The sequence below is a fragment of the Heloderma suspectum genome, chromosome 3 (assembly GCF_057233095.1).
Source record: "Heloderma suspectum isolate Gila_16-S chromosome 3, 16-S_ref, whole genome shotgun sequence".
In the NCBI taxonomy this organism is placed as follows: domain Eukaryota; kingdom Metazoa; phylum Chordata; class Lepidosauria; order Squamata; family Helodermatidae; genus Heloderma; species Heloderma suspectum.
The window spans coordinates 287,292,676-287,317,198 of NC_139460.1; the positions used below are offsets into that span (position 1 = coordinate 287,292,676).

General features: G+C 41.3%; 1 protein-coding gene across 2 annotated transcripts; it reads left to right on the top strand.

Moving 5' to 3' along the window:
- Nucleotides 1-2,059: 2,059 nt before the first annotated feature.
- DIPK2A (divergent protein kinase domain 2A) lies at nt 2,060-24,009 on the top strand. 2 transcript variants are annotated; one of them, XM_084847220.1, is made up of 3 exons: nt 2,060-4,914; nt 18,068-18,371; nt 19,340-24,009. In XM_084847220.1, exons 1-3 carry the CDS (start codon nt 4,261-4,263, stop codon nt 19,669-19,671), a joined length of 1,290 nt encoding a protein of 429 aa, XP_084703346.1. In that variant the 5' UTR covers nt 2,060-4,260; the 3' UTR covers nt 19,672-24,009. The 2 variants fall into 2 exon arrangements, with proteins under 2 accessions (XP_084703346.1, XP_084703347.1); XM_084847221.1 differs by having other exon boundaries at nt 19,420-24,009.
- The last annotated feature ends 514 nt before the right edge of the window (nt 24,010-24,523 follow it).

Below are 24,523 nucleotides of genomic sequence, written 5' to 3' on the forward strand. Positions count from 1 at the left end.
GGGCTCCCAGTGCCTATCACTGACAGCCAGTAGGACCTGCTGATAACTACAATCAGTGCCAGGAGCCGTGCCAGCCTTGGAGACAGCTTCTATAGCATCAGTTCAGCAGTATTCATTTTCATGTGAATAGTGCTGAGCCAAAGTTCTCAATCAAGGCTTACATACTGTGGTATAGCGTGGTGTAGTATGGCAGGGTTACTTTCTATCTCTCATTGGCTTTCAGTTGCGGCCAGATGATTCTCTGAAAGTCATCTTGCTGCTTCCTCCAATATCCAGTAGATGGTTCTAGTGTACCATAGATGCCCCTTTAATCAGAGGGGGTAACAGAAATATGCTTCAGAAAGACACTGATTCTCCCCCAATTTTTAAAAGCAATTCGAAGCTTGCTGGATTATTGAATTATTGCAATGTTATAAATAAGAAATAGTCTTAGAAAGCAATCTCTAACAGTGAAATTACTTTAGCAAATATTAGCTTAAATATTTGTATAACATGTTAAGGGACATATGTCAGGTTTGATGCTTAGGATAGATACAGAGAAAGAGGCATTCTTTACATTAAGAACATGTCTATATGAACATGTTTATTCTGAAATTAAATGTTACAAGCAATCTAAGCCAAAAGCAGATTTTTAAGCCAAAGGCACATTAGCTACTTTGAAATGGCAATCCTATGAATGTCTACTCAGAATTAAGTTGCACTGAGTTCCCTAGAGCCTACTCCCAGGTAAGTAGGTATAGGATTGCAGCCTTAGTGAGACTGGAGGAACTGTTTTCTGTAGATAAAGAAATCTAGCTTCTAGCAAAAGTAGCATAGCAGCAACAGAAAGATAAAAATAGAGAGGTACAGAAAAAAACAAGTTAAAACCCATACAGTAGGCACCTAGCAGATACAAAAATAAAAAGGGATGGATAATGTGGTTGTATCCATTACTAGGGAAGAGTGGCATGCATGCCAATTAAATTCCAAATGGAAGTTTGTAAAAGCATTGTTTGTGTATTTCATCTTCAGCTATGATTCCTACAGTAGAACATCCGGTGCTGTGCTGAATAGTCTCTGTAATATACTGAAAATGTATCTGATACTTTGGATTTAAATAAGCACTGAGATGAAAAATTTCACCAGTGTTCAACAAATATCATTCAAAATTTTCAGATCCAAGCATAATGGAATGGCTTAAATTCAAACAATACTTTGTGGAAGAATTTCACATTATAAAACTCAAGGTTCTCTTAATGGAATGCAAAGCTTAGATTCAGAATTTTTTGTGAACTGCCCAGAGGGCTTTGGCTGTTGGGCAGTATTAGAAATGTAACAAATAAAAATAAAATGTGTCAAAATGGCTAACTTCAAGGATGACTTGGGGAAGTTCCAGCTCTGCTCGAACTGAGATCAAATACAGCTGTTGCCAGAATCATCAAAACTATTATCTGTCTGTGTTTAAGTAATCTGGGTTTCATCCTACCAGATACTGTGAAGAATCCATATAAACCCAATGATTTGTTTTAGTAAGCGGGATATAAATGTTTTAAATAAATGAAGTAAATAAAATAAGCTTATTAATTGCTGTGTCTAAACAAATTAATTTACAAGCACCATCGTGGCCATGGCTTTTTGGTCATGCAAAGTGAATAATTACCATCTCTTTGGGCATCTGTATAACTTGATAGCTAAATGTTTTTGCTTAGTGGGTGGCACTAATGGTCAGGTGATGGTTCCTAGAATCTAAAATCTTGGTCATACACTTTTGCCAGTGTTGGGATTGAGACCAGGATTCTGCCTAAGTGTCAAGATTAGGGTGGGAGGTGGCCAGATAGTGGGGTGGTAGAAAAAGAATGACAAGTATGCATGAAATTTTGTAAATAAGGTAAAGCTTATTGCTGCTCTTTATGTACAGCAATATTGCCTAAGCTGAACAAAGCATTTTCCGTTTAGACTCAGTCTCATGCCTACTGATTGTAAAATAACTATATGTTATTGTCTAGTCAGACTTTTTCAAAACAGAAACTCACAAGATGAGGAACAAGTGGTGTTGAACTTTTTTTTTTTTTTTAAGTTCTGAAGTAAAGACAAGAGACTTTTGCAGCCACAGCTAAGGCAGCCTCTTAACCCTGGGAACATAACAGAGCCATCCACCTCTTTCTCCCATTATGGAGAAAGCTTGACATTTTAAACATCCAAAAAGCTATATACAGCTTGGTGCCAGCTTTCCTTACTCTTAAGCATCCTACTGGTGACCAAAGAAATATACAGCAGGACTATCAGTGGCCTTGCCCTCAGAATTATTACGTAACAGCTTGTGTAAGGTAAAGCTGAGATATTCAAATGATGGGCACAATTCAAGTGCAATGAATTTCTTCCCTGGTAAGCACTTCCCAAAATAAAAGACGGTTGGTGAAGCCAGTGTTTGAATTTTTCACTTCTGTAAGAATTATGCATCCCCAACTAAAAGACAAACTTAGCATCACATGTGAAAGGGTGCTTAGTATTTCTGGCACATTTTTGTTGTTCAGTCGTGTCCGACTCTTCGTGACCCCATGGACCATAGCACGCCAGGCCTTCCTGTCCTGCGCTCTCTCCCGGAGTGTGCTCAAGTCCATATTCATTGCATCGGTGATGCTATCTAGCCATCTCATCCTCTGCCGTCCCCTTCTCCTTTTGCCTTCAGTCTTTCCCAGAATCAGGGTCTTTTCCAGGGAGTTTTCTCTTTGCATTAGGTAGCCAAAATATTTGAGCTTCAGCTTCAGCACTACCTCCAGACTTCCAGCCCCACTCAAATACAGGTTAAGGGGCTTAGGATCAGGAATAGATCTGAAACATACACACCGCTTTTACATATATTCTTAAAATGTCCCTTTCTTTTTGCTCTTGGGGTCTAATTGATCTATTCCGCTTCAATTGCGAGTCATAAGGACGTGGACCCCATCAACTTCATATAAAATTGCTGTTACCTCCTCAAGATGCGGAGTAGGCCACGCATCTAAGTGAACAATGCCTCCTTATTCCGTCACCTCCCCTGAAAGCCTGCACGACCTCTTTATCCCAAGACCTGCCATGTTTCTAATTATTTTATCTATTTGGGGAAATCGCGTTTCAGCGTACACAGCTAAATAAATCCCCGAGTAAAATCGAGTCCATCGTTTGTGACACCTTAGCAGTCCAAGTGTGAGAAGAGCCGACTCCAAGTGGCAGAGGCGGGCTTCATTTAAGGAATCAGAGCTTCCCAGTCACAGCTTGGGCACTCGACTACGGGTGCGTGCGCGCGCATATATATATATATGTGTGTGTGTATATATATATGTGTGTGTATGTGTATATATATATACACACACACACACACACACACATATACACCCAGCTCAAATTTTAACTGACGAGACCGAGCAGCTCCCCTCACGCTCACGTTCTCCGATAAGCTCGCTGATTAACAGAAGCCACAGGCCGGGGGCGGGCGCCATATATAGCCCCTTTCTGGCGGCCACACAAAAAAACCCTTTTTCCAGAGGCGGCGCTCAAGAAGAACACGAGGAACAGCTTCGCCACAGCGCGACCCTCCTCCTCAAATAAAGACAACATGGCGGACCCAGCACCGTCCCCCCGCTTTAATCCCCCCCGCCCCGCCCTTAACAAATCAGTAAAAGACGCGGAACCGCCCGGCGGCAGCTCCTGCGACTGCTTGGCGGGGGGCGCGCAGGGCGAGAGGGAAGACCGGAGCGGAGGGGCATCGGCCGAGCCAATCCATTTCATGGCTCCAGCGCGCGCGCGCTCGCCGAACACCACGCCCGCCCCCCGCCCCGACTCCGCCTCCGGTCCAGCAACACCTTTCTCGCCACCGCAGGGCCGGCTGCGCCCGAAACGCTCCCCCGCAGGTGTGCGTGTGCGCGCGCGAGCGAGCGGATGCGTAACAAGTGAAGGAGCCGCTAGGGACGCGCGGGCACGACCCGTCACGCGCCTCCCTTCGCAGGCGCGCGCCTCAACGACCGTGTGGCGGCGGTTATTGTTGTAACTCCTCCCCTCGGGAGGGGCGGTCCTGTCCGGCGGACTCTCGGCGGCGCCGGCGCCGCCCCTTCCCCCTCCCTCAGTAACTTGGCTGCCTTTTATCCGGCGAGCCTCACGGCGGAGAGTTTATTGGCGCCGGAGCCGCAGCGCGGGGAGCGAGGAGGGAGGCGGGGTGGGGGGACAAGCCGCCGCGAGGGGGGTGCCCCGCCGGCTGGTCCGGCCGGCCAGTGGGTCGGCCGGCGGCGGCGGCGCTGACGGACGATGCTCCGGCTGGTGTCGCTGAAGTTCGGGCGGCTTTACCGCTACGTGAAGCTGGCGGCGCTGGGCATCCTGGCGGCGGCGCTGGCCCTGAACTCGCCTTCGCTGCTGGCCTCGCTGCAGCGCAACGAGCTGGCCGAGCGGCGCTTCCTGCAGCTGAACAAGTGCCCGGCCTGCTGGGGCACCAGCTGGTGCCGCAAGTTCCTCAACGGGCAGCTGCGCCTGGAGAGCTGGGGCCGCCTGCGCCTCCTCGACTTCCTCAACGTCAAGAACGTCTACTTCGCGCGCTACGGGGAGCCCCGCGAGGGCAGCCGCCGCGTCGTCCTCAAGCGCCTGGGCTCCGCGCGGGAGCTCGCCGACATCGACGCCAAGATCTGCCGGCGCGCCACCGGCAGGGGGCGCTGCGACCTGCTCCAGGCCCTGCACGCCACCGAGTTCGCCAGCATCAACGGCGACGTGCGGCTGCTCACCCCCGACGTCGTGGAGGGCTGGTCGGACCTGGTGCACTGCCCCTCGCAGCGCCTGCTCGACCGCCTCGTCCGCCGCTACGCCGAGACCAAGGACTCGGGCAGCTTCCTGCTCCGCAACCTCAAGGACTCGGAGCGCATGCAGCTCCTCATCACGCTCGCCTTCAACCCGGAGCCCCTCGTGCTGCAGGTAAGGGAGGCGTCGCTGCCTTTCCCCCTCCCCTCTCCTCCCCTCCCCTCCGGCGGAGACGGCCATCCCCGGGCCGCCTCCCCGCGGGTTCCTCCGGCGCATCCGCTAATGCGCATTTCTTAGCCGGCCAAGGCTGTGGCCCTTGGCTAAAGAGTAAGACCATCGAGTCCTGTAAGACCATCGAGTCCAACCCCCTGCTCAGTGCAGGAATCCAAGTCAGAGCATCCCTGCCAAGTACTTGAAAGGAGGTTTAGCAGGCAACTATTATTTCACAGGAGCAGACCAGTCCAGGCTGCCCAGCATTGTGTCTCCCACAGTGTCCATCCTGGTTCCTCCCTGGGCTCTCACGGGCAGGGCATGATGGCGATCGCTTTCTCCTGGTACGCTGTCTCTGGAGGTGGAGGCTCAATTTAGCTTTCCTGACTAATAGTTTCAGTGAGCGAAATAGAAGAATATGCTTTTCTTCTAAAAGCTATCTGAAACGTTTTCGAAGGGGGAGCTTTTTTGCAGCAAAACCAACAAAATGTAGCATTACACAGTAGCATTAACACAGGCTACCTTTCCTAGACTCTTCTAAAGGTGCCACAGGATTGTGGTTTTACCAGCCTTTCCCAACCTGGTGCCCTCCATTTGTTTTGGTCTATAATTCCCAGCATTTCTGACTATTGCCCATGCTGGCTTGAGCATTTGGGAGTTTAAGACCAAAACATCTGGAGGACACTAGGTTGGGAAAGGCTGGTTTGAACTATCAATTCTCTTTTCTCCTATTCTCTTACTCCAATGCATACTTTTGGATAGAGTAGGAGTTCTGATATGTACAAGTGCTTGTAAATGTGCGATAAGGGGTGGTTGTTGGTTTTAAAGCTAACTTACAGTAAAAGGTTACATGTTTGGAACCTGCATGATAGTGTCTCTCGCCATTCCTCCACGATTCCTTTCTCTTCAAAGGCATCCAGACCACCTGTTTAGTTGAGATGTGTATGTTTGTGCCCACCTCTTTCCCTGCTACCAAAACTGCAAGCGCTAGTTCTCCTTCTCATGCCGATTTTTGGAACTGCATATCTGAAGTACCCTTCAGATACAGGTGTTTTCTTAATGGTGCTAATTTAGCCTATAGACACAGAAATGACTTATATTCCTATACGATCAGCGGAAACTGAACTGTGCTAGTTGAACTCAATGGGTTGTTGAGTGCCTGGCTTAAGCCCTTTTCCAGGATTCCCAATAGCCATGAGAATAGAGGATGTGAACGCCCACACACTAAGCAGTTTCCTTGGAAACGCCTACAGCCAAAATATTTAAAGTCCAAAGCTGCAGTTCTAAGCCTGTATACTTGGGAGTATGTGCCGTTGAAATTGGCTAGATGTACTTTTGCGTTAGCATGCTTATAGTGTTACCTTCTGTTTTATTAATAAATATACAGATGTGTAGGTTATAGACTTCCTATGCCATTCGTGGAATAGAAAAATAGTATTTCTTATCTCTTATCCCATTATAGCCTCGGCTTTAAGAATTCAGCCAAATTACCCTTGAAACTAGTGCTACTCTGTCCATGACCTTTTATCCGTATTCATTCTTCAGCTCCTTTGTTGACCTTCAGGTAATTTTGTATCTGAGAGAAGGATTGGGATCTCAGTTTTTACCTGTGATATTGGCAAGGCTCCCAATCTTTTCCTGTTTGTTTTTTTTAAAGGTCTTTTATTTGGCGAACATTCTCTTCTTTCTAGTATTCATTAGTGATCAAACTTGTTTTTGCTGTGGTAGCAGGCTTGGTGGCACTGTAGCAAAAGACAAGAAGCTTCCTTCTATAATTGCCTTGTTGACTTAAATTTGAGACTTTTCAGTAACTTTATCCTGCTATTCGTAGTCTGATCATGGTTGTTTAGCTATTGAGTTTAATAATTCTTCTGATAATATTTATTAAATGGAGTAAGAAATTATTTCAGACTTGCTCCAATAATATTTCAGAACATAAACCTGCTTTCTTACTGGATGGGTTAAGCTGAGAAATAGTGACATGCTATGATCTAAAGGAGAGCCGTAAAACAACAACAAAATAAACACTTGTTAACACTTAATGCTGACTTAATTTTAGGCATTCATTCACATTACGGTGTGTATTTTTTGTAAACCTGTATTTTAGTCAGGATCATCTAAACGTGTGGCAAGCCAGAGGATTAATTGCTATGATAACGAATGTAGATGACACTCAGTGAGCAATGTTAGGTTTATGTAAAATAAGCAGCATTTAATTGTAATTCAGTAATTTTAGGCTACACCTCTTACAATAGTAATAGTTCCTAAACATTTTTGCAAATTGCAGTAAATATGCTAAAGGAATTGTTGATTTGTTTTCACAAACTATAATGGTTGACAAAAAGAGGATCAAGTGGACTGTTGAAACAGCTGGTGCTCTGTTGAAAAGCTTAGTGACTTGGTATGTCCCAGCTGGTGTATGCCTTTAACATTTTTTTAAAGGGGTGCCATTAATCTAGATAGGTTTTCCCCCCCAAGAATAGCTGACATGAAGGCTATATCTGTTGTGGTTTTAGTTTCAACTTCCAATTTAAAGTGAATCCTTCATGCTTTTTCTGTGCATAAAAGTTGTTTATTGGCTGAAATGCTGGGATGCTGAGCTAAATTAATATTACATTTTTATAGGCAAAGAGAATGTTTAACTTCAGTTAAGAGTAATATAAACACTACTTTAAGATTAGTGGTATTTAATGCCCTTCACTGGACATAGAACAGCATAAGCATAATTGGATCACTTAGAAAAGTTGTGCTGAAAAACATTTATGAAAGATTTTGGCTGCAGAAAAAATAGATTTATGGTATAGTTGGTGTATGTAATTCCTTAATGTACTAAGGGCATTTACAGTTTGTGATTGCCCTAGCATCACTTTAGTGAGACAGCCTTCCCCAACGTGGTGCCCTCTAAATGTTTTGGACTACAACTCCCAGTATCCCCCACCAACATCTAGAAGGCACCAGGTCGGGGAAAGCTGCTGTAAGGAATCTGGGTCATGAGAGAATAACTTGCCCAACTCTACACACTGAACTTTATTTGGTGGAAATTGTCCAAAGAGAATTCTCTTCCAGTATCATGTCTCTGTACCGTAACTTGATAAGGAGGTTCAAAATGAACTCAGACAACATCCAGCATTGCTGATGATTGGCTAGGCAGGCTGGGGCAGATGGCAGCTATAGTCCCAAACATTAGAAGGCACCAGGTTAGGGAAGGCTGGCCTAAGGTCTTCTGTTAGGATATGAAAATCTTTCAAAGGTTCAGCGTAACAAAAAAGAAATTGGACTGAATGGAAAAGCCGAGTACTGGTGTTCGTCTCTAACGTTCAGTATACATTGTGTTGTGACCCCCACAACATATAAATACTTGTATTAATGTATTTGCCTAAGTGCTGATATCATAACTAAGTGATGCCATGGTAATCATCAGTGTGCCTTGTTCAGAGTATTCTTGTGCCAATGCAGCTTTGATGGGGAGAGTTATGATTTCCACCTCAACCTGAAGCATACATGTTGGTATATCTGCTTGCAATGCTGGCTTGGCAAAAGTTTGTAGTTTATGATGCTGTTCATGCTTTGTACCTACCCCCATTGAAAGCATTTATTTGAAGATAAAGCAAGCAGGCAGTTGGACTTCCTTAGTCAGATCCCTCTTAGTTAGCTAGAGCTCATTGGAGCTCAAGAGTAAATAATTTAATGCAGTTAAATGAAGATTTAATCATTGCTTGCTGCTTAAGAAGGAAATAGCTATGAATAAGAACTTCTGAGCATATGTGTCTATAGCTTGTAGTCTCAGGCTAAGCATAGCTTAAAAGCTCTACATGTGGCTGATAGTTTTTGGGCCTCTCTACTTGATACAACTTTATAAAGTCCGTTGTGGACTTTCCTGAAGCATCTGGATGGCCACTACTGGAAATGGGATGCTGGACTAGATGGAGCAATGCCTATGTTTGCTTAAGTTTCAGAAATCTGAGCAGGTTTTCAAATTTAACATATTTTTTGTTTTTAAGGAGGTTACAACATTGCGCAGTGGGCTTGTTACTGGGTGGCAATTACTATACGGACAGCACAATTCTATGCAAACGTAGGGCTCGTTGAGTTCATTGGAATTTACTTCCAACTAAGTGTGTATAAGATTACAGCCTAAGATGTGTAAATATAGTTCTATTGTTAGCGCCCCCCCCCTTTTTTTTAGTGAATTGTAAGAACTGGCTTTGTATTCTCTGACATCTTACAGGGAGAAAAGGGATTCTTCTGCCAGATATGAGCACAGAACAGTTAGCTGTGATATTCATTAAAAATTATATCCAGATTGTGTCCAGGCAGTTCTCTACAGAGCAGGAGGTTTTTTTCTCTAATCTCCAGCTGCTTCAAAATGTCTCTAGCATGGCTTTTGACCTGCAAAAGTACCTGTCACAATTTAATAATATTGTTGGTTTTAGGAACCTATTGCTTGTCAGATAAACACACTTTTAATAGGCATGTAACCTGGCACTGTTTGCACTAAAAAAAATTCACTGCAAGAACTAGCTAATGTTGCTGACTTCTGTATACTGATCCTTAATAATATTGCCTACACAAGGTAACCACCACTGATAACAAGCTAAAAAAATAATTAGTGCGAAAATCCTTATGCCCAAGATTAATGTAAGGAGCTGAACGGGATTCAGATGATATACAGTGGTTGGACTAAATGACCCATGACTAGGCACTATAAGACTTGAACTTTGATTTTATAGAGGGAAATGTGTCTTGAATAATCCACTAAACAGTAGTGATTCTTGGATTATAAGACATTTTGTCAGGGATTGGAAGCTTTGTTTGATGCCTGTTTGGAGCATGGATTACTTGTAAAGTGGCAGTACTTATAACATGCACATTGCTACAACAGACAGCCTTTATTTCAGCTAGTTTTGAGATTATTTAAGCTTGACCTACATTTGAAGAGATTGTCAAAGCTAGAGGAAAAGCTTTATTATAGAAACATCTCTCAACAGTGCACCTCATCCACGTTCCAAGTTTTAGCTAGGAGCTCAGCTTTCTACTTAATTTTGCTGATCTGTGTACCAAAATACATGTCACATTTATTTATATCACGAAGCAGCCTAAATGTGCGTGAATGAAAGCAGTCTTTTAACTGCAAAAATATGTTGGGAGTTTAATGGAAGAATTTGCTAGATGTTTAATATCCAAAAGACCATTCATAACCATGGTCTGCATCAAGGGCCTGTAATCAGTATTCTGGGAAATATTGCTAGGAATGTAAAACTGAAATATACAATTCTGTGCTACACAGAGTATTTATTTATTACATTTCCATACTGCCCAATAGCCAAAGCTCTCTGGGCAGTTCACAAATTTTGCTCACTGCTACTATGTCGGACTGTAAGCGTTTGTCTAAATTTCTCTTGCTTCTCTAAACAAAAGAATGTTTTTGCTTGTTCAGTCTGCTGTTTATTTCTACCTTGCTCTATGCAGCCCCTCCTTATTTGCTTGTATCCTGTCATAGTAGAAAAGTAATTCTTATTTCTTGTTTGTGAACAGTGAGATTTTGGTTGACTGGCAAGAACATGTCATCACATTTTAGACTGATATTTAAGTCTTCCAAGTAAATTTAAATGGCATTGTTCCTATGAGTGCCTTAGAATTTTTGATTTTGGGTTTTGATTGTCCTTTCTCCAAGAATATTTTTTAACTATGTATGATGTCCTTGAACTTGGTTTCTCATAAGTGAAAGACATTTAAAAAGGAAATATCTCCAGATATCACTGTCTGTGGGCAACGTGCAATCTTTGTTTCAACCTACAAAGGAGTAGCTTGATTTATTTATTATTAGCAATATTTGTTTACTGCTTCTCATTTGAAACAATTTACCAAAAACCCACAAATAAACAAAAACCGCATACATATAATGAAGTTGGTACAAAGATAGCTCATGGCTGAGGAAAAGCCAAAGGAGACATCTACTCCTTCAGTAAATGCTTAAAACACATCAGTATTGAGACCTGATATACCTCAGAGGGGAGATCATTCCACAGGACAGGCGTCACTGCAGATAAGGCCCATCACCATGTTGCCACCAAACGGAAATACGTCCTGAGTTGTATAGGGCTTTAAAAATACTTTAAACGTAGTACTGGCAGCAAGTGCAGATCCTTTAGCACAGGCATAATATATGTGTGGTAAGGCACCCCAGCAGTAACCTAGGCACTGCATTCTGCACTAGCTGCAGCTTCTGAACTAGCGTTAAGAGCAGCCCCACATATAGCACATTACAGTAATCCAGCCTCAGGTTTACCAGTGCATGGATCACAGCAGCCAGGCTATCCCAGTTCCGGAATGGCTGCAGTTGGTGTACCAGCCTCGAATGTTAGCTGTGGATTCAGGGGCACTCCCAAACTGCGAACCTGTTCTTTCAGGGGGAGTAAAACCCCATCGATAGCTTGTAATTCCCCAACCTGGGAATCACTCACCTGTAGTGCCTCTGTCTTTATCATTCTATAATACTGAATAATCACTATTGTGTTGATAGACACTAGCATTCTTTTAGAGTTTAATTTCAAGATGGTGAACCTGGGCAAGCATATAACTAGGCAACCATAGTGGATTCATTTAGATCAAGGCAATTTTAAATCTTCTAAATCAAACCAATTTAAATAAACTGTCCTTGTAATCTAGATATTTCCTAACAAAAATGCATGTTAACTGATATAAACAGCAAACTATATTTACTACAAATGAGAGCCTAAAACCTACATAGTAAGCAATCCAGAGCCTTGGTTCATGCGGCCCCAATGCCTGCTGTACTGCAGTATTTTATTTAGTTAGAGATGAGGGAGGTAATTAACACACTTCTGTTTCTGTCTTTGTCTCTCTACATGTATACATGAAAGGACACTGAGAAAAATCTCTTGAGATGAAGCTTGGGTCTGAAGATACTCTTCCCTTTATGTCAGGGGTGGGGTAATTTCTGCCAACTCCACTTTTTACCTGCAGCTCCCCATAACATATACCACACCATTCCCTCCCTGAGCTCCCCCAGCCTGCAAGAACAGGGGTGCTGTGAGCTTCAGAGGGAAGGAAAAGACTTGAAAGGCCTGTTCCATGAACTTGAACTCTGTTCCATTCATGGAAAGGAAGTTACGATCCAAACCTGTGCTCAGAAACTTTCAGAAGCAAAGGCTAGTAGTTACTGGGCAGATCAGTACTTTTCTGTGAGATAAAAAATGAATGTTCTTTCTGTCTTGTAATTAGTGTTTGAGTATGTAGAGTTCAGGTAGTTGACATTACATAGGAGTAAGAGATCATGTAGATGATCTCAGATGATCATGATGGGATACGGGATAGTGTCTCTTAGAGCCAGAATGTGGATGCCAATGACTTTCCAGTCCCTCTGCCCCTAGTATCAACTCCATAATAAGGAATTACATTTGTCATATTTATAGATATTGATAGTAAAAAGCTGATAGTCCTCTGATGTTAATTTCTTTACATAGAAAAGTAGCCGTTATATCTCATGAAGGAAGGGCAGGCAACTTGTGGCCCTTCAGATGTTTTGGCCTACAACTCCATCTGCCCTAACTAGCTTAGGCAATGGTGAGGGATAGTGGGAATTGTAGGCCAAAACACCTGGAGAGCCACAACTTGCCCACCCCTCTCATAGAGAATCATAGATTCAGTTTTAAGATATTATCAATGGAGGGTTTAATATACTTGTATTGAATTCAGATTTTATTTTTAAAACAGAAGTTCCAGTATCAAATCCAGTATTAAAATTGGATTTTATCCATCCTGTGACAAAGTATTTGCACCATGTTCTGGTTCCAGGGTAGAGCTTTAGAAGTTGACCTAGAGGTTAGTCCATCTTGATAGCAGGGCTCTGTATGCATGAGTGAGTATATGGTTCAGTAACGACTATGCATTTTGTACAATGAGTTACTAAATAGTCCTTTTTCATTTCTGGATTTTGAAGCAGTCGTAGCAAAAATGCTTTTATTGTATTCATATACAATATTTTTTAGTACTGGCAGAAAAATTCCTTAAGGATGGCATAAATAACTTGCTTTCCATCTGTATCTCCTATCAATTTATTTATTTTTTATTATTTTTAGGCAGATGTTGAAGATCATCTGTTTATGCAAGCTTTCTATGTGTAGTGTAGCCTGTCATTTTATATGGATATGATATATTCTATGTGTTGGTCTTTATTTTTATTTTTCTATTAATTGTGTAGACCACTTTGAAGTCTTTAGATGTAAGCAGTTTATAAATACTCAAAATTATAAATAGTTTCAATCCTGAATTTAGTCTCCATGTGACTCATGCCTTTTCCTAGCGTTTCTGAGTTTAACTTCAGGGCAGGCATGCTATGTAGCCAGATATCACTAACAATATTAACTCATTATAGCTATCTGAACATAAACACTACTGGCATAATAGTAATACTTTGTTACCTCATTGCACTTGCCATATGCGATAGCCATAAGTGCAGCTCATGATCAAGCTTTTGTAATACTCTGTTCCATGTGTAGGAACACTGTATAAATGCACTGGAAATGCTGGAATAGCAGAAGGGAGCTTTTTTTTCTAAACACTTTTTGCTGATTCTCTATCTGCCTGCCACAGAACATAGTATATGGCAAAGTTGGGCAGAAAATAGATTAGGATCTACTAATAGGCAAAGGGTATGATTCCCAATTGAATAACAGCAGCCCCTCCCCCTTTCAAATTAGGCTGCTGAAATAAAAAAAAAAGCTTGGGAAAACTAGGAGTGAGGATTTGTGAGAAAAGGAGTGTGAAATTAGTTCTTGTACTGAAAATAAATTCTTGAGCTGAACATGTGCTCAGACGTACTTCATTGCTTAATTCTAAGTCCACCTTCCTGAGCCGCTATTTTGATTCTGTCTCTGATTTGTGATGCTTGGGATTCTAATAATAATGAAAAGAGAGTATAGCCTGTGGTCTGCCATTCCTGTTGTAGGGAGAAGCTATCACTCCTGACTCATCAGCATGTCCGTATTTCAGTCTATGTGATTTGCTTCCTTTGGTGTCTGGAAGTATGTGTAGGGTGGGGGTGAGCTCTTTGTGGAAGGGAGATGAGCCATTCCTGTTCAGGCTATGTCCACTGGTGAAATGAAAGCAAATCGGGACGGTATCTTCAGTACAGTAGGGCAGTAGAGTTACCACACTAGTCAGTGTAAAAGAAGCAGTGATGCATTCCTTTAGGCCCTGTTCCTATAAGTCTATCTTGTGCCAAGGGTATCAGAATTCTGAGTGCTTTTAAATATCGGTGACGAATTGAAGCATCCAGTATTGTGGTGAATGCAGAGATATGAAGGTTTCTATACCTTGTGACTGTCTGTCTTGTTTACAGAGCACCTATTTATACGAAGTGATGTGGTATATAAAGCCAGCAGTCACCTACTGCAACTGCTTGTTTCCCTCTGACTCATCAGTGCAGTCCATTTGTGTTTTATTTGCTTGTTAGCAATTTTTTTATACTTTCTTGCAGGACTCATCAAAATACTGCAACAGAAATTAAATGTCAATAGAACTGTTGTGAATGTGAGACAGGAGTGTTGTGGAGATTGCAGACACCTTCCAAAGGAGTTCTGAGATGCTAGAGATGGAATGCAGTTTCTCTTCCGCCTGACACATGTAAAGGTTCCATACATGTTGGGGGTTCTTGCCACTTGGCTGAATTCCGGAGAAAGATGAGGCCTCTGGCTTTCTGTGGTCATGAACATTATGACCATTCATGTCGCTATGCTACAAAAGCATGTGTCTACCTAAATAATATGGTACTTATTCAAAACCTAGGAAACTGCTGGGTGGTTGGCTCTCATTTTCATTGTGGCAGCTCCCAGTGTCATAATTGCCAAGCTGCTCTTTAGTTTTGGTTTCTCAAGTTGTTGCTGGGATTTGCTGCATTGACAATTAAGGAGACCTCACTACCTGGCCTATTGCTTCTACTTACAATATTTGGCTCTTTTCCAGTTGATACAGAGCAGGTGCAGTTGTTTTATAATGTGTACAGATGGTAGCTTTGGGTCTCTTGTCATATAAGGAATGCACAGCCCATAGGATTATGTCAGGCCCTGCCATTGCAAGCCTTCAGAAGAATCCTAAATATTTATTTATTTTCTGTGCTGTTTTCTTAGATGGGTTTTATTGGGCTGCCAGATTGAAATGGTTTTAGCTGTAATTATTTGATTTAGTATTTTACTGGGCTGGATATTTTACTTTTATTGCTGCCTCTTGTTAATGGTTTATTTTGTCTTGAAGTTCATTTCTGTTTTATATTGACCGTTGGAAGCCAGCTATAGTGGAATCTTACCCTTAAAGCAGTGTATGTTTTAGAGTACTGTAGTCCCATTGAAAAGAATGGGACTTAAGTTAGACTAACATTGGATACAACCATTTCAATAAAAACTATATATGGTAGATATTGCAAATGTGATATTAAATATGCTTATATTAACATCACGCATGAGCTCATCATTCCTGAACATGATACGTTCTTAATAAATACAAATTATTATATGGTGATTTACTATGGTGAGTATTAAACAATTTAGTATTAAACAATTCAAACATTCTCCAGCCAGCATTCTCCATGCTGGCTGGAGAATGCTGAGAGTTATAGGACTTTTTTTCTGTCTAAATATGCATAAGATTGCACTCTTAGTAAGTTAGTTGTCTGTAGTGACTTGCTGAGAAATCTAGGATTAAGCACAGTACACAGTCATGTATGTTCGGTCACTTTATCAGCAGCCGTGGAGAAAAGAGTAGGGAGCACCCATCGTAACTGATACCTACATTTTTCCAGTAGAGAATACTTGGAGCACAAAAGCACCCAACTTCTCTTCGTTAGCCTCTGGGGCATATGCAGCCTTTGGACAATGCCTGAAGGCAACACCAATCATTTGGGGACTCTTTGCAGGCATGTAGCTATGTTTGAATAATAGTGCCATTGAGATGAGAAGACAATTTGAGGGACTATTTAATATTATAAGATGGCGGGAGAGGGAGAAGTTACAAATTGGGGGTGGGAGTGATTGGCTACATCTGATGAGAGAGGGTACTAGACTTTAGGGGAGAAATGGCTCCTTTGGGTGAGAACTAGAGGATTTCTGGAAAGGATGGAATGCATCTTCAGTGTGAATGGTGGTATGGGACCACAGGGTGGAATTGAACTTAAGGAGAAAAACAGTTATGGGGGAAAGCAGTAGAATACTGATGTGGGGTAGACATCCCCCCCAGTCATATTTTAGGTGAGGAAAACTGTCTTTCTAAAACACCTTTTTCATTGGACAGTTTCAAAATTGTAATTAACTTTTACAAGTGACTATCTCTAAGAAACATGCATTTATAATATTGTATAGCTCTTTTTGTCATATTAAGTTTTCAGACCTTTCATTTTTTGCTTCACATTTAAACTACATAAGGAAGTATCTGCTTTTGAATTGTCTTAAAATATTTATAAGCATCCCAATAAAACAATTTTCAAGTCAAGTTTTGAATTTGTTTGATTATAACATTTAAATCACATTAAATGTGCTTTATTGACCTTTTTCCTGAATCAAATATTTCAGCTTAAATTGTATATTTGAAAAACATTTGAGATTTCTACAGTATGTAAAGTTCACAAGGGGTCCTTTTTAATTTTGATTACTAAACATGTCTAACATGCAGAATTGGATCTCAGTGGATTTTAGGGTAATGGAAAATTTTCTAGAAAAAAGATATCAATGCAGTGGAGTAGTGACAGTGGACAGCAAATGAAGGAATGGAGGAAGGTTGTGTTGTGGATGGCACCTACACTGTTGGGGAATCAAACATAAAAGGAAAATGTATTTTCATTTTCAAATTAAGTTTGCAACCCTATACACTTATTGGAGAGTAAGCACCATTTAACTTCTCTGCTGAGGGAACTGCACTTGGTGCCTATTCACTACTGGACCAGGTTTAAGGTGTTAGTACTAGTGTACAAAGCCCTAAACAACTTGGGACCAGGATACCTGAGAGAGCTCCTCCTTCTTTACCAACCTGCCCAGTCACTGAGGTCATCAGAAGGCATGTTCCTGGTGGTTCCGTATGGACCTATGGCCTGGTTGGAGCCCACCAGGAAAAGAGCCTTCAGTGTGGTAGCCCCCTTCCTGTGGAATTCCCTGCCTTTAGAGGTCAGGCAGGCGCCAACATTGTGTTCCTTCCGGCACCTCCTGAAGATGTTATTTCAAGAGGCCTTCCTTGCATGACCAGCCGTGGTTTGTTAAACTCCACTTTATTGGGGTTTGTCTTTTAAAAAAACGTTTTAACTCTTTTAACCTGCTGTTTTATTCTCTTACTGTGTTGTTCACCGCTCCAAAATCTTCTGATGTGGAGCGGTATATAAATATTGTAAAAAAATAATAATAAACTCAGTAGGACTTACTCCTGAGTAAACATGTTGCACTGTAAGTAAACCTCTATTACAAAAAAAGAAAATAAATTGACTGAAGTCAGAAGCGTATTTCTCTATAGTATGTGTGCTCTTTCCTTCTACTGTTGGTGGAATGAAGTAATAATAAGGATAAAGTAAATAATAAAGTAATAAGGAGTGAGGGAGCAGGCAAAGGGAACATCAGGGCCAGCTCCAGTTGGAGTCCCCCCGCCCCCCACAGGGCTAACTGAAATCCATGGCCCTGTGGGGAAGAAGAAGGAGCGAGGGAGCAGGCAAAGGGAACATCAGGGCCTGCTCCAATTGGACTGCCCCTCCTTTGGGAGATGAGAGGGGGAACAGGGCCATCCCACCAGCCCTGCTGACAGTCTACCTAATTCTTTTTTTCTTCCCTCCCCATTGCCTTTTCCTTATGTGTCGTGTCTTTTTTAGATTGTAAGCCTGTGGGCAGGGACTGTCTTCTTTGTTCATTGATTGTAAGCCGCTCCGGGAGCCTTTTTTGGCTGAGGAGCGGGATAAAAATACAATAAATAAATAAATAAATAAATTCCTTAGATGCAGTGGACAATAGTCATCATTCTCAGATAACTAAATATTCCTAAACTTAATATTTTTTTCACCTGTAAATGTAGTCTTAGCCAATGGGCCTCTGTTTTTCAGCATTAATAAAAGGTCTTTCCCTTACAGAGTTTTCCTTCTGATGAGGGATGGCCATTTGCAAAGTATTTGGGAGCATGTGGAAGAATGGTGGCTGTAAACTATGTGGGAGAAGAACTGTGGAGTTACTTCAGTGCCCCATGGGAAAAACGAGTGGACCTGGCATGGCAGTTGATGGAAATAGCAGAGCAGCTGACAAACAATGACTTTGAATTTGCACTCTACCTCCTTGATGTCAGCTTTGACAACTTTGCAGTAGGCCCTAGAGATGGGAAGGTCATCATTGTGGATGCTGAAAATGTTTTGGTTGCAGATAAAAGGTTAATCAAACAAAGTAAGTTGGTCTGTTTTTCACCCCATGGCTATCAGCTTTTCGGGGTTTTTTAAACAATTCAAACTGTGTTTTAAGGGAGGGCGGGTTGGCTTGTAGGAATGATCGGTCAAGCTAATATAGCAATAGATTCTGAAATAACTATTATAATAACTTGCATTTGAACAAGTTGAAACTAACACTTTCATTACTACATGGGTCCATTGAACAAACCTAAACTGGATTTTTGCTATATAACAAAAAATATGATAGAACAGTTGGGGTGTGATTCTTTGGTCCCTGGGAGTGCATCCAAGGGGCCATAGGATACTGCAGACCTCCGTCTCTGTAAGTGGAGAGAGAAGTACATAGCAAACACACTACAGACTGTAGTGAGAAAAAATAGTAATAATGCCTCCCCACCCCCGGTCTGGTGTGAGCTCGGCGGGGCTTAGGAAGTGGCAATTTCTCTGCTATGGGCTGTTCTGCCCTTCCCCACCCTGCATAGGATTGATGTTACTTACTTTAACAAGTTTATTGAATATATCTTTCCTCCGCCTAGCCACTGAGCAACATTTTGAAAGTGACTTACAGTGCGTTGCCCTTGTCTTTTCTCCAAATTGATATGAATGTGCCTAACAGCCTTAGCAATCATGCTTCCTTGAATCCCCTCAAACTGTCTTTTGCTTTGAACAATCCCTCTGATAAGATGTGTCCAAAGCATTTCTTAGTTTCTTATAAACAGTAACTAATATTTGCACATACTAGCCTTGTTTCATATTAGTAGGGTTAAATAATACACCATTTGTAAGGTTAAATAGTAACCATTTCTGTAAATTGCTTTCAGACAGAACATTAAGTCATAATTGAACAGTTGGATATTTCCATCTTCATACTTTAAGAAAGCAATGAAATTGTGAGAATCAGAAAAAATGTCTTGCTTTCTGAGCCTCTTAATTGTTTTCACTTTGTTCCTTTTATACATTTCACAGATAAACCTGAAAACTGGGATGTATGGTATGAAAGCAAATTTGATGACTGTGATAAGGAAGCTTGTCTCTCTTTTTCAAAGGAGATTTTGTGCACTCGTGTCACTGTGGACCACAACTACTATGCTGTTTGCCAGAACCTTTTATCAAGACATGCCACCTGGCGTGGCACTTCTGGAGGACTTCTTCATGATCCTCCAGCTGAAATTGCCAAAGATGGTCGACTTGAGGCCTTGCTGGATGAGTGTGCCAATCCAAAGAAACGATATGGTAGATTCCAAGCTGCAAAAGAATTACGTGAATACCTTGGACGACTAAGTAATAATGTGAGGTAGTTCATAGTTGCTGGATGATCAGAAACTGTATGATGCTGGGACAAAAACACACGGACAAATGAGTTCTGAACATCAAACAAGAGAATAACCAGAACAAGAAAATCAGTTTCATAAACTTTTATGGTACATGGAGAATGCTCTGGATAAACAGACAAGGTTACATATCCCACTTCAACTTAAGCTATTTTTGACTCAAATGAGAAGACTGACAACTTAAGTGACTCGCTTATGTCAATAGGACTTCACATAAATCTGCATTAGTACCACAGTTTTGTGACACTGATGCCCTTACTTTGAAAGTCAAGTTATATTGGCCTGTTTTAAAGGCTTTTATTTCTGATGTCATTGTCTCCCCCACCCACCCACCCCAATGCATACTACTTACTAAAGTGGCATTTACATGCTGATAAGCCCTAGGTGTCCCTAATTGTTCCTGAAACTAGTGGGTTTTCATTTAATGCTGTGCACCATTTGAGTATAGGATTCCTATGCTAACTCTAATGTTGAGTTCTTTCCACGATTTCTTACTGTTTATATGCCTTATTAAGGATATGCTTATAAAAGCAGTCTTAAATATTGTGTGAACATAACCTAGTTACGTTTGAATTCTTTGTAATTCTACTGCAGGTAATGCTTTACAAGCTGGTTAATTATAAAATTCCACCCTTATTCCAATATGTAAAAATGTCCATTCAGCAGGGAATCATTGTATAGGAAACTAACTTTTAATGAAGATGAAGGGTTGTATCTAGACTTAGTCATGCTTAGAGTAGACACATTGAAATCAATGGGACTTTAAGTTAATCATAACTATGCCTTATTGATTTCAATGAGTCTACTCTAAGCATGACTAACACTTGATGGGACTAAAGTTGGTTTGGGGAGAGCAGTACAGCTAGTTAAAATGCAGACAAAACAACATTTTGCTAGTATGGTAAACCGTAAGCCAAAGAAAATGGTTGCGTATTGGTCTCTAGTCACTTAAAATTATGCACTGTAGTGGCGATAACCCATTGACTCAAATTTCAGTGAGTTTATAGTTTTTCTTGGGAGAAACTTTGCTACTAGTAAAAAGTTTAGGAAGCTCCACATGCGAATGAGAAAATGCCTAGCAGGGTAGCAGTTCTCCATTATTCACAGTTCTGCTGAATTTGCAATGTAATGATGTTTACGGAACTTTCAACCATGGGGTTGACTATTTAATAGTACTCCTCATGTTTACTGTAGAGGCCTTGCATTGCATTAAGTCTTCAGTTGCAATTCAAACAATCTTGTAATGTTTATCTTCTGTTTACCTGAAATTGCTCCCACAAATCATAAGTTGAACAAGAAATCGGATCAATGCTAAAATGATTTTTTTTCCTTTTTAAAGCTTATTCGCTTTTGTCTACACGTGGTAGCAATTACAGGGATTCTCTTGATTGGAGTGATGAAATTATGATCCTGAACAAAGGTTCCTGGTTATAGCAGCAACCAAGTAACTGCAACTAGCCACAGTTCTTTAAGGTGGAATAAGATGAGTTTGCATACTCTGAGAATTATTAGTATGGTGCTGAAAAAACGTTTTTGGTCAGGTGGAGCAAAGCAGTAGGCAAGGGATAAAGAAAACCCAGTCCATTTTAAAGCTGTGAAAACATGGATATTATCTCAGAAAGTTGGGGAAAAATAAATGGCAAAGCCTTTCATCTATCTATTTGGCCTGCATAATCATAACGTACAGCTGCTTATTTGCAAATTGTGTCTCTATAATGTAGCTTTCTTTCATTTAGTTGTTCGGCTGGCTCCTGCTGGAAGAATTCTTCTTGCTTTGGCAACCCCTTTCATCTCTGATATGGCACAATCCAGAGCACATTAGGCATGCTTCATCTCACTGAATAATTTAGATTGAAGTTTCCCAGTTATTTCAGGTAGCATAGTCTTGCCTAATTTTCTCTGGATTTCTTCGCATGTATTCACGTAGGATGTATGTTGGCTTTGTTTTGGTTCAAGTTTTGAGCAAATCTTAAATGTGAGACTAAACACTAGCCTGCCACAAAAGGCCTTGTTTTACCACAGCGTTAATTTAATACCCATATTTTCTGATGAATGAGATGTATGATTGCTGTAGGCTTTAAACACAAGACACTGCCAGCTGTTGAGGCAGTTCAACTGCCAAATGTTCCTTGTGAGCTTGGGATTGGAGTTCATTATTCCCCCTCGAAATAATGTGCTGATAAGCAGGATCCTAATGACAAAAGGAGTCCACAATTTTCAGTCTACAGGGAAAACACCTATGTGGAAAGCAATAAGTTTTCTTCAATTTGCACCTACTAACAAGTATTTATTGTACAAGGACAATTTATATTTTTAGTCATTGCCCACAAAATAATGGTGAAATATTTTTGAATGAGATGTTTGGGGTTTGTATGTGCATAAAAATTGTCTTTTGTACTGTAAGTTACTGTTTAATTTGATTATCAAAACTGTCTCCTGTGCCTTTATACTAAGGTTGTTTTTACAACTTCTCTTGATTATTAATAAAAAGTTCTTTAAAAAATCTTCTTGGTCCTACTTGAATGTAATGCATTTTGACACACCATGCTGTTTTGACATTAAGGGTGTAATTGTATGCATGTTTAGACAGAAAAAAGTCCTGCAACTCCCAGAATTCCCTGTCCGGGAAAATCTGACTTGTAGGACATTTTCCTCACTAAATGTGCATAGGATTGCTAAATGTGCATAGGATTGCTAAATGTGCATAGGATTGTATCTTAATTCACCATGACTAGTGGCTAGCCTAGATGCCTTTTAAAGGGGCTGGACAAATTTATGGAGACTAGCATTATCAATTATTGGCCATGATGCCTAAATGAAACCTCTGTATTCTGAGGAAGTATGTTGCTGAATACTCTTTGCTGGGAAGAAGTAACAGTGGGGGAAGGTTGTGGCCTTTATTCCCTTTTTTAGGCTTTCTGGAGGTGGCTGGATGGCAACCATGGGGAATAGGATAACTTATAACTTTGGTTTGTTCCGGTAGCCCTGCTCCTAAATGTTTATGATTTGTGGGTTGAGTTTCAGCCTTATTTCTTCTATGTTATGTTCTTCATCTGTTCTCCAGGCTCATCCAAGTAGCATTATATGCAAACCAGCCTGAACAAGCCAGCGTGAAGCATTGGGCTCATGTACTCTTCTTCCCCTCTTCTCTCATGTGGCTGGGAAGAGGACTTGGCAGAGTTTACTTTCATTTTCTGTGAATCTTGTCACTACATACAAATAAGAGATCCAGTTTTCAACAAACTTGTTTAAAGAAACCAACTTCACAACCCAAGATTTAAAAGTTCATTTATTTAGAAACTGACGAGAGTTTGTTTTAAACCACAGTCTCTGGTTCATGCATAACGACATACCAATATTTATGGGAAGTGAAAGTAAACTCTGCTGAAGTCTTCCTGGACACATAGGAGGAGAGGGGAGCATGGACTCATTCAAGCTCATGCACATAGCAGTAAACTAGCTCAGAGTTGACATGGGATGCTGCTGCTTCACAAAGTAACTCTTGTCTATCACTGCTGCAGCTTCCAGTGCATACATTCTGTGTGGTTGGGAACTGCAAGAGACTGTTATTTTGCTATTGGTGTTTTCAGGCAGGACAGATTCTGTCTTAATCCCCTAAAGCGGCAACAGTATAAAATGTTAATGAATTGTATATGTTTGGATGTAGTCTGTCTTCGCATATTGTCAAAGACAGCATGATGCATCCTCCTGAATGTGATTCTGTAGTATTTGACACTATCAATCAATTCATATATAATTTGAAATTGTGGGTTAGTTGACCCAAGATTTGGTGGGGATAAGTGGGTGCACTACCTCTGGCACACTCCTCAGTTCCGCTTTTATTTTACATCTTATAGTCCCAATTGTAGGTTGCTTTCATGATGTCTGTACCCAGGAATTCTGGGTTGTTTAGGGTTTGAACAACCTAGACTAAACCCAAGAACAAATCCTAGGTTAATTATGTGCGAATAGGGTCTTTGCCATGCTCCAATTTTGAACACAAATACTACTGTAGTAAAAGTAGCATAATACGTGTGGTTTCAGAAAAACAGTCACCAAACTGCTAAACAAAATAGTATATTCGCTTTAGAAAAAAGTGCTATGAACCAGAAAGTTGGACTTACTGTGAAGTGGTGTTCTGGTTAGTGGGGGATAGAGCAGGCAGGAAAAGGGTTATCCTCCACATCTGTGGAAGGCAGGGCCAATCAAACAGATTTCTTGCCACTCGGAGGGGAGAAGCCCCTCTCAGTTGTCAGGTTTGCCTCAGCTTAGGAAAGAAAAACATGTCCAATTTAACTGAGAAAATTAACCAACAACACTGAAAAAGAGAAAAAATTAGAGGACTGTCCAGTGGAGTCTGTAACTATGGGACACCATGCAAACATACCCCTCGTAACCAACTTTGTATGCAGAAAAACCCGGGTAGAACGGCCTGTTCCGTTCCTTGCTGACCAGAACACCACTTCATGATAAGTCCAGCTTTCCATTCTTGGTTAGTGAGGGAATGGAGCAGGCAGGAAAGGGGTGTCCCGGAGCAGTATCCTTTCACAGGTGGGTCAACTGCATATACTATAGAACTTGCTGCAGGACCCAGCACCCATATGATGTTTCAGCCGAAGCATACTCGTCAATTTTATAGTATATTTTTATAGCGGAAGTGAGGGAGGAAAAAAACGCGGGGAAGGGAGGGATTCCCACTTAACCCCGCAAAGGAAAACCAAACACACTAATAACCCCACTGCCTTATCTAAGAACTGACAGAGGGGACAGAAAAGATAGAAGTTACTGCTCCGAGTCTAACTCAGGAGCAAACTATCAA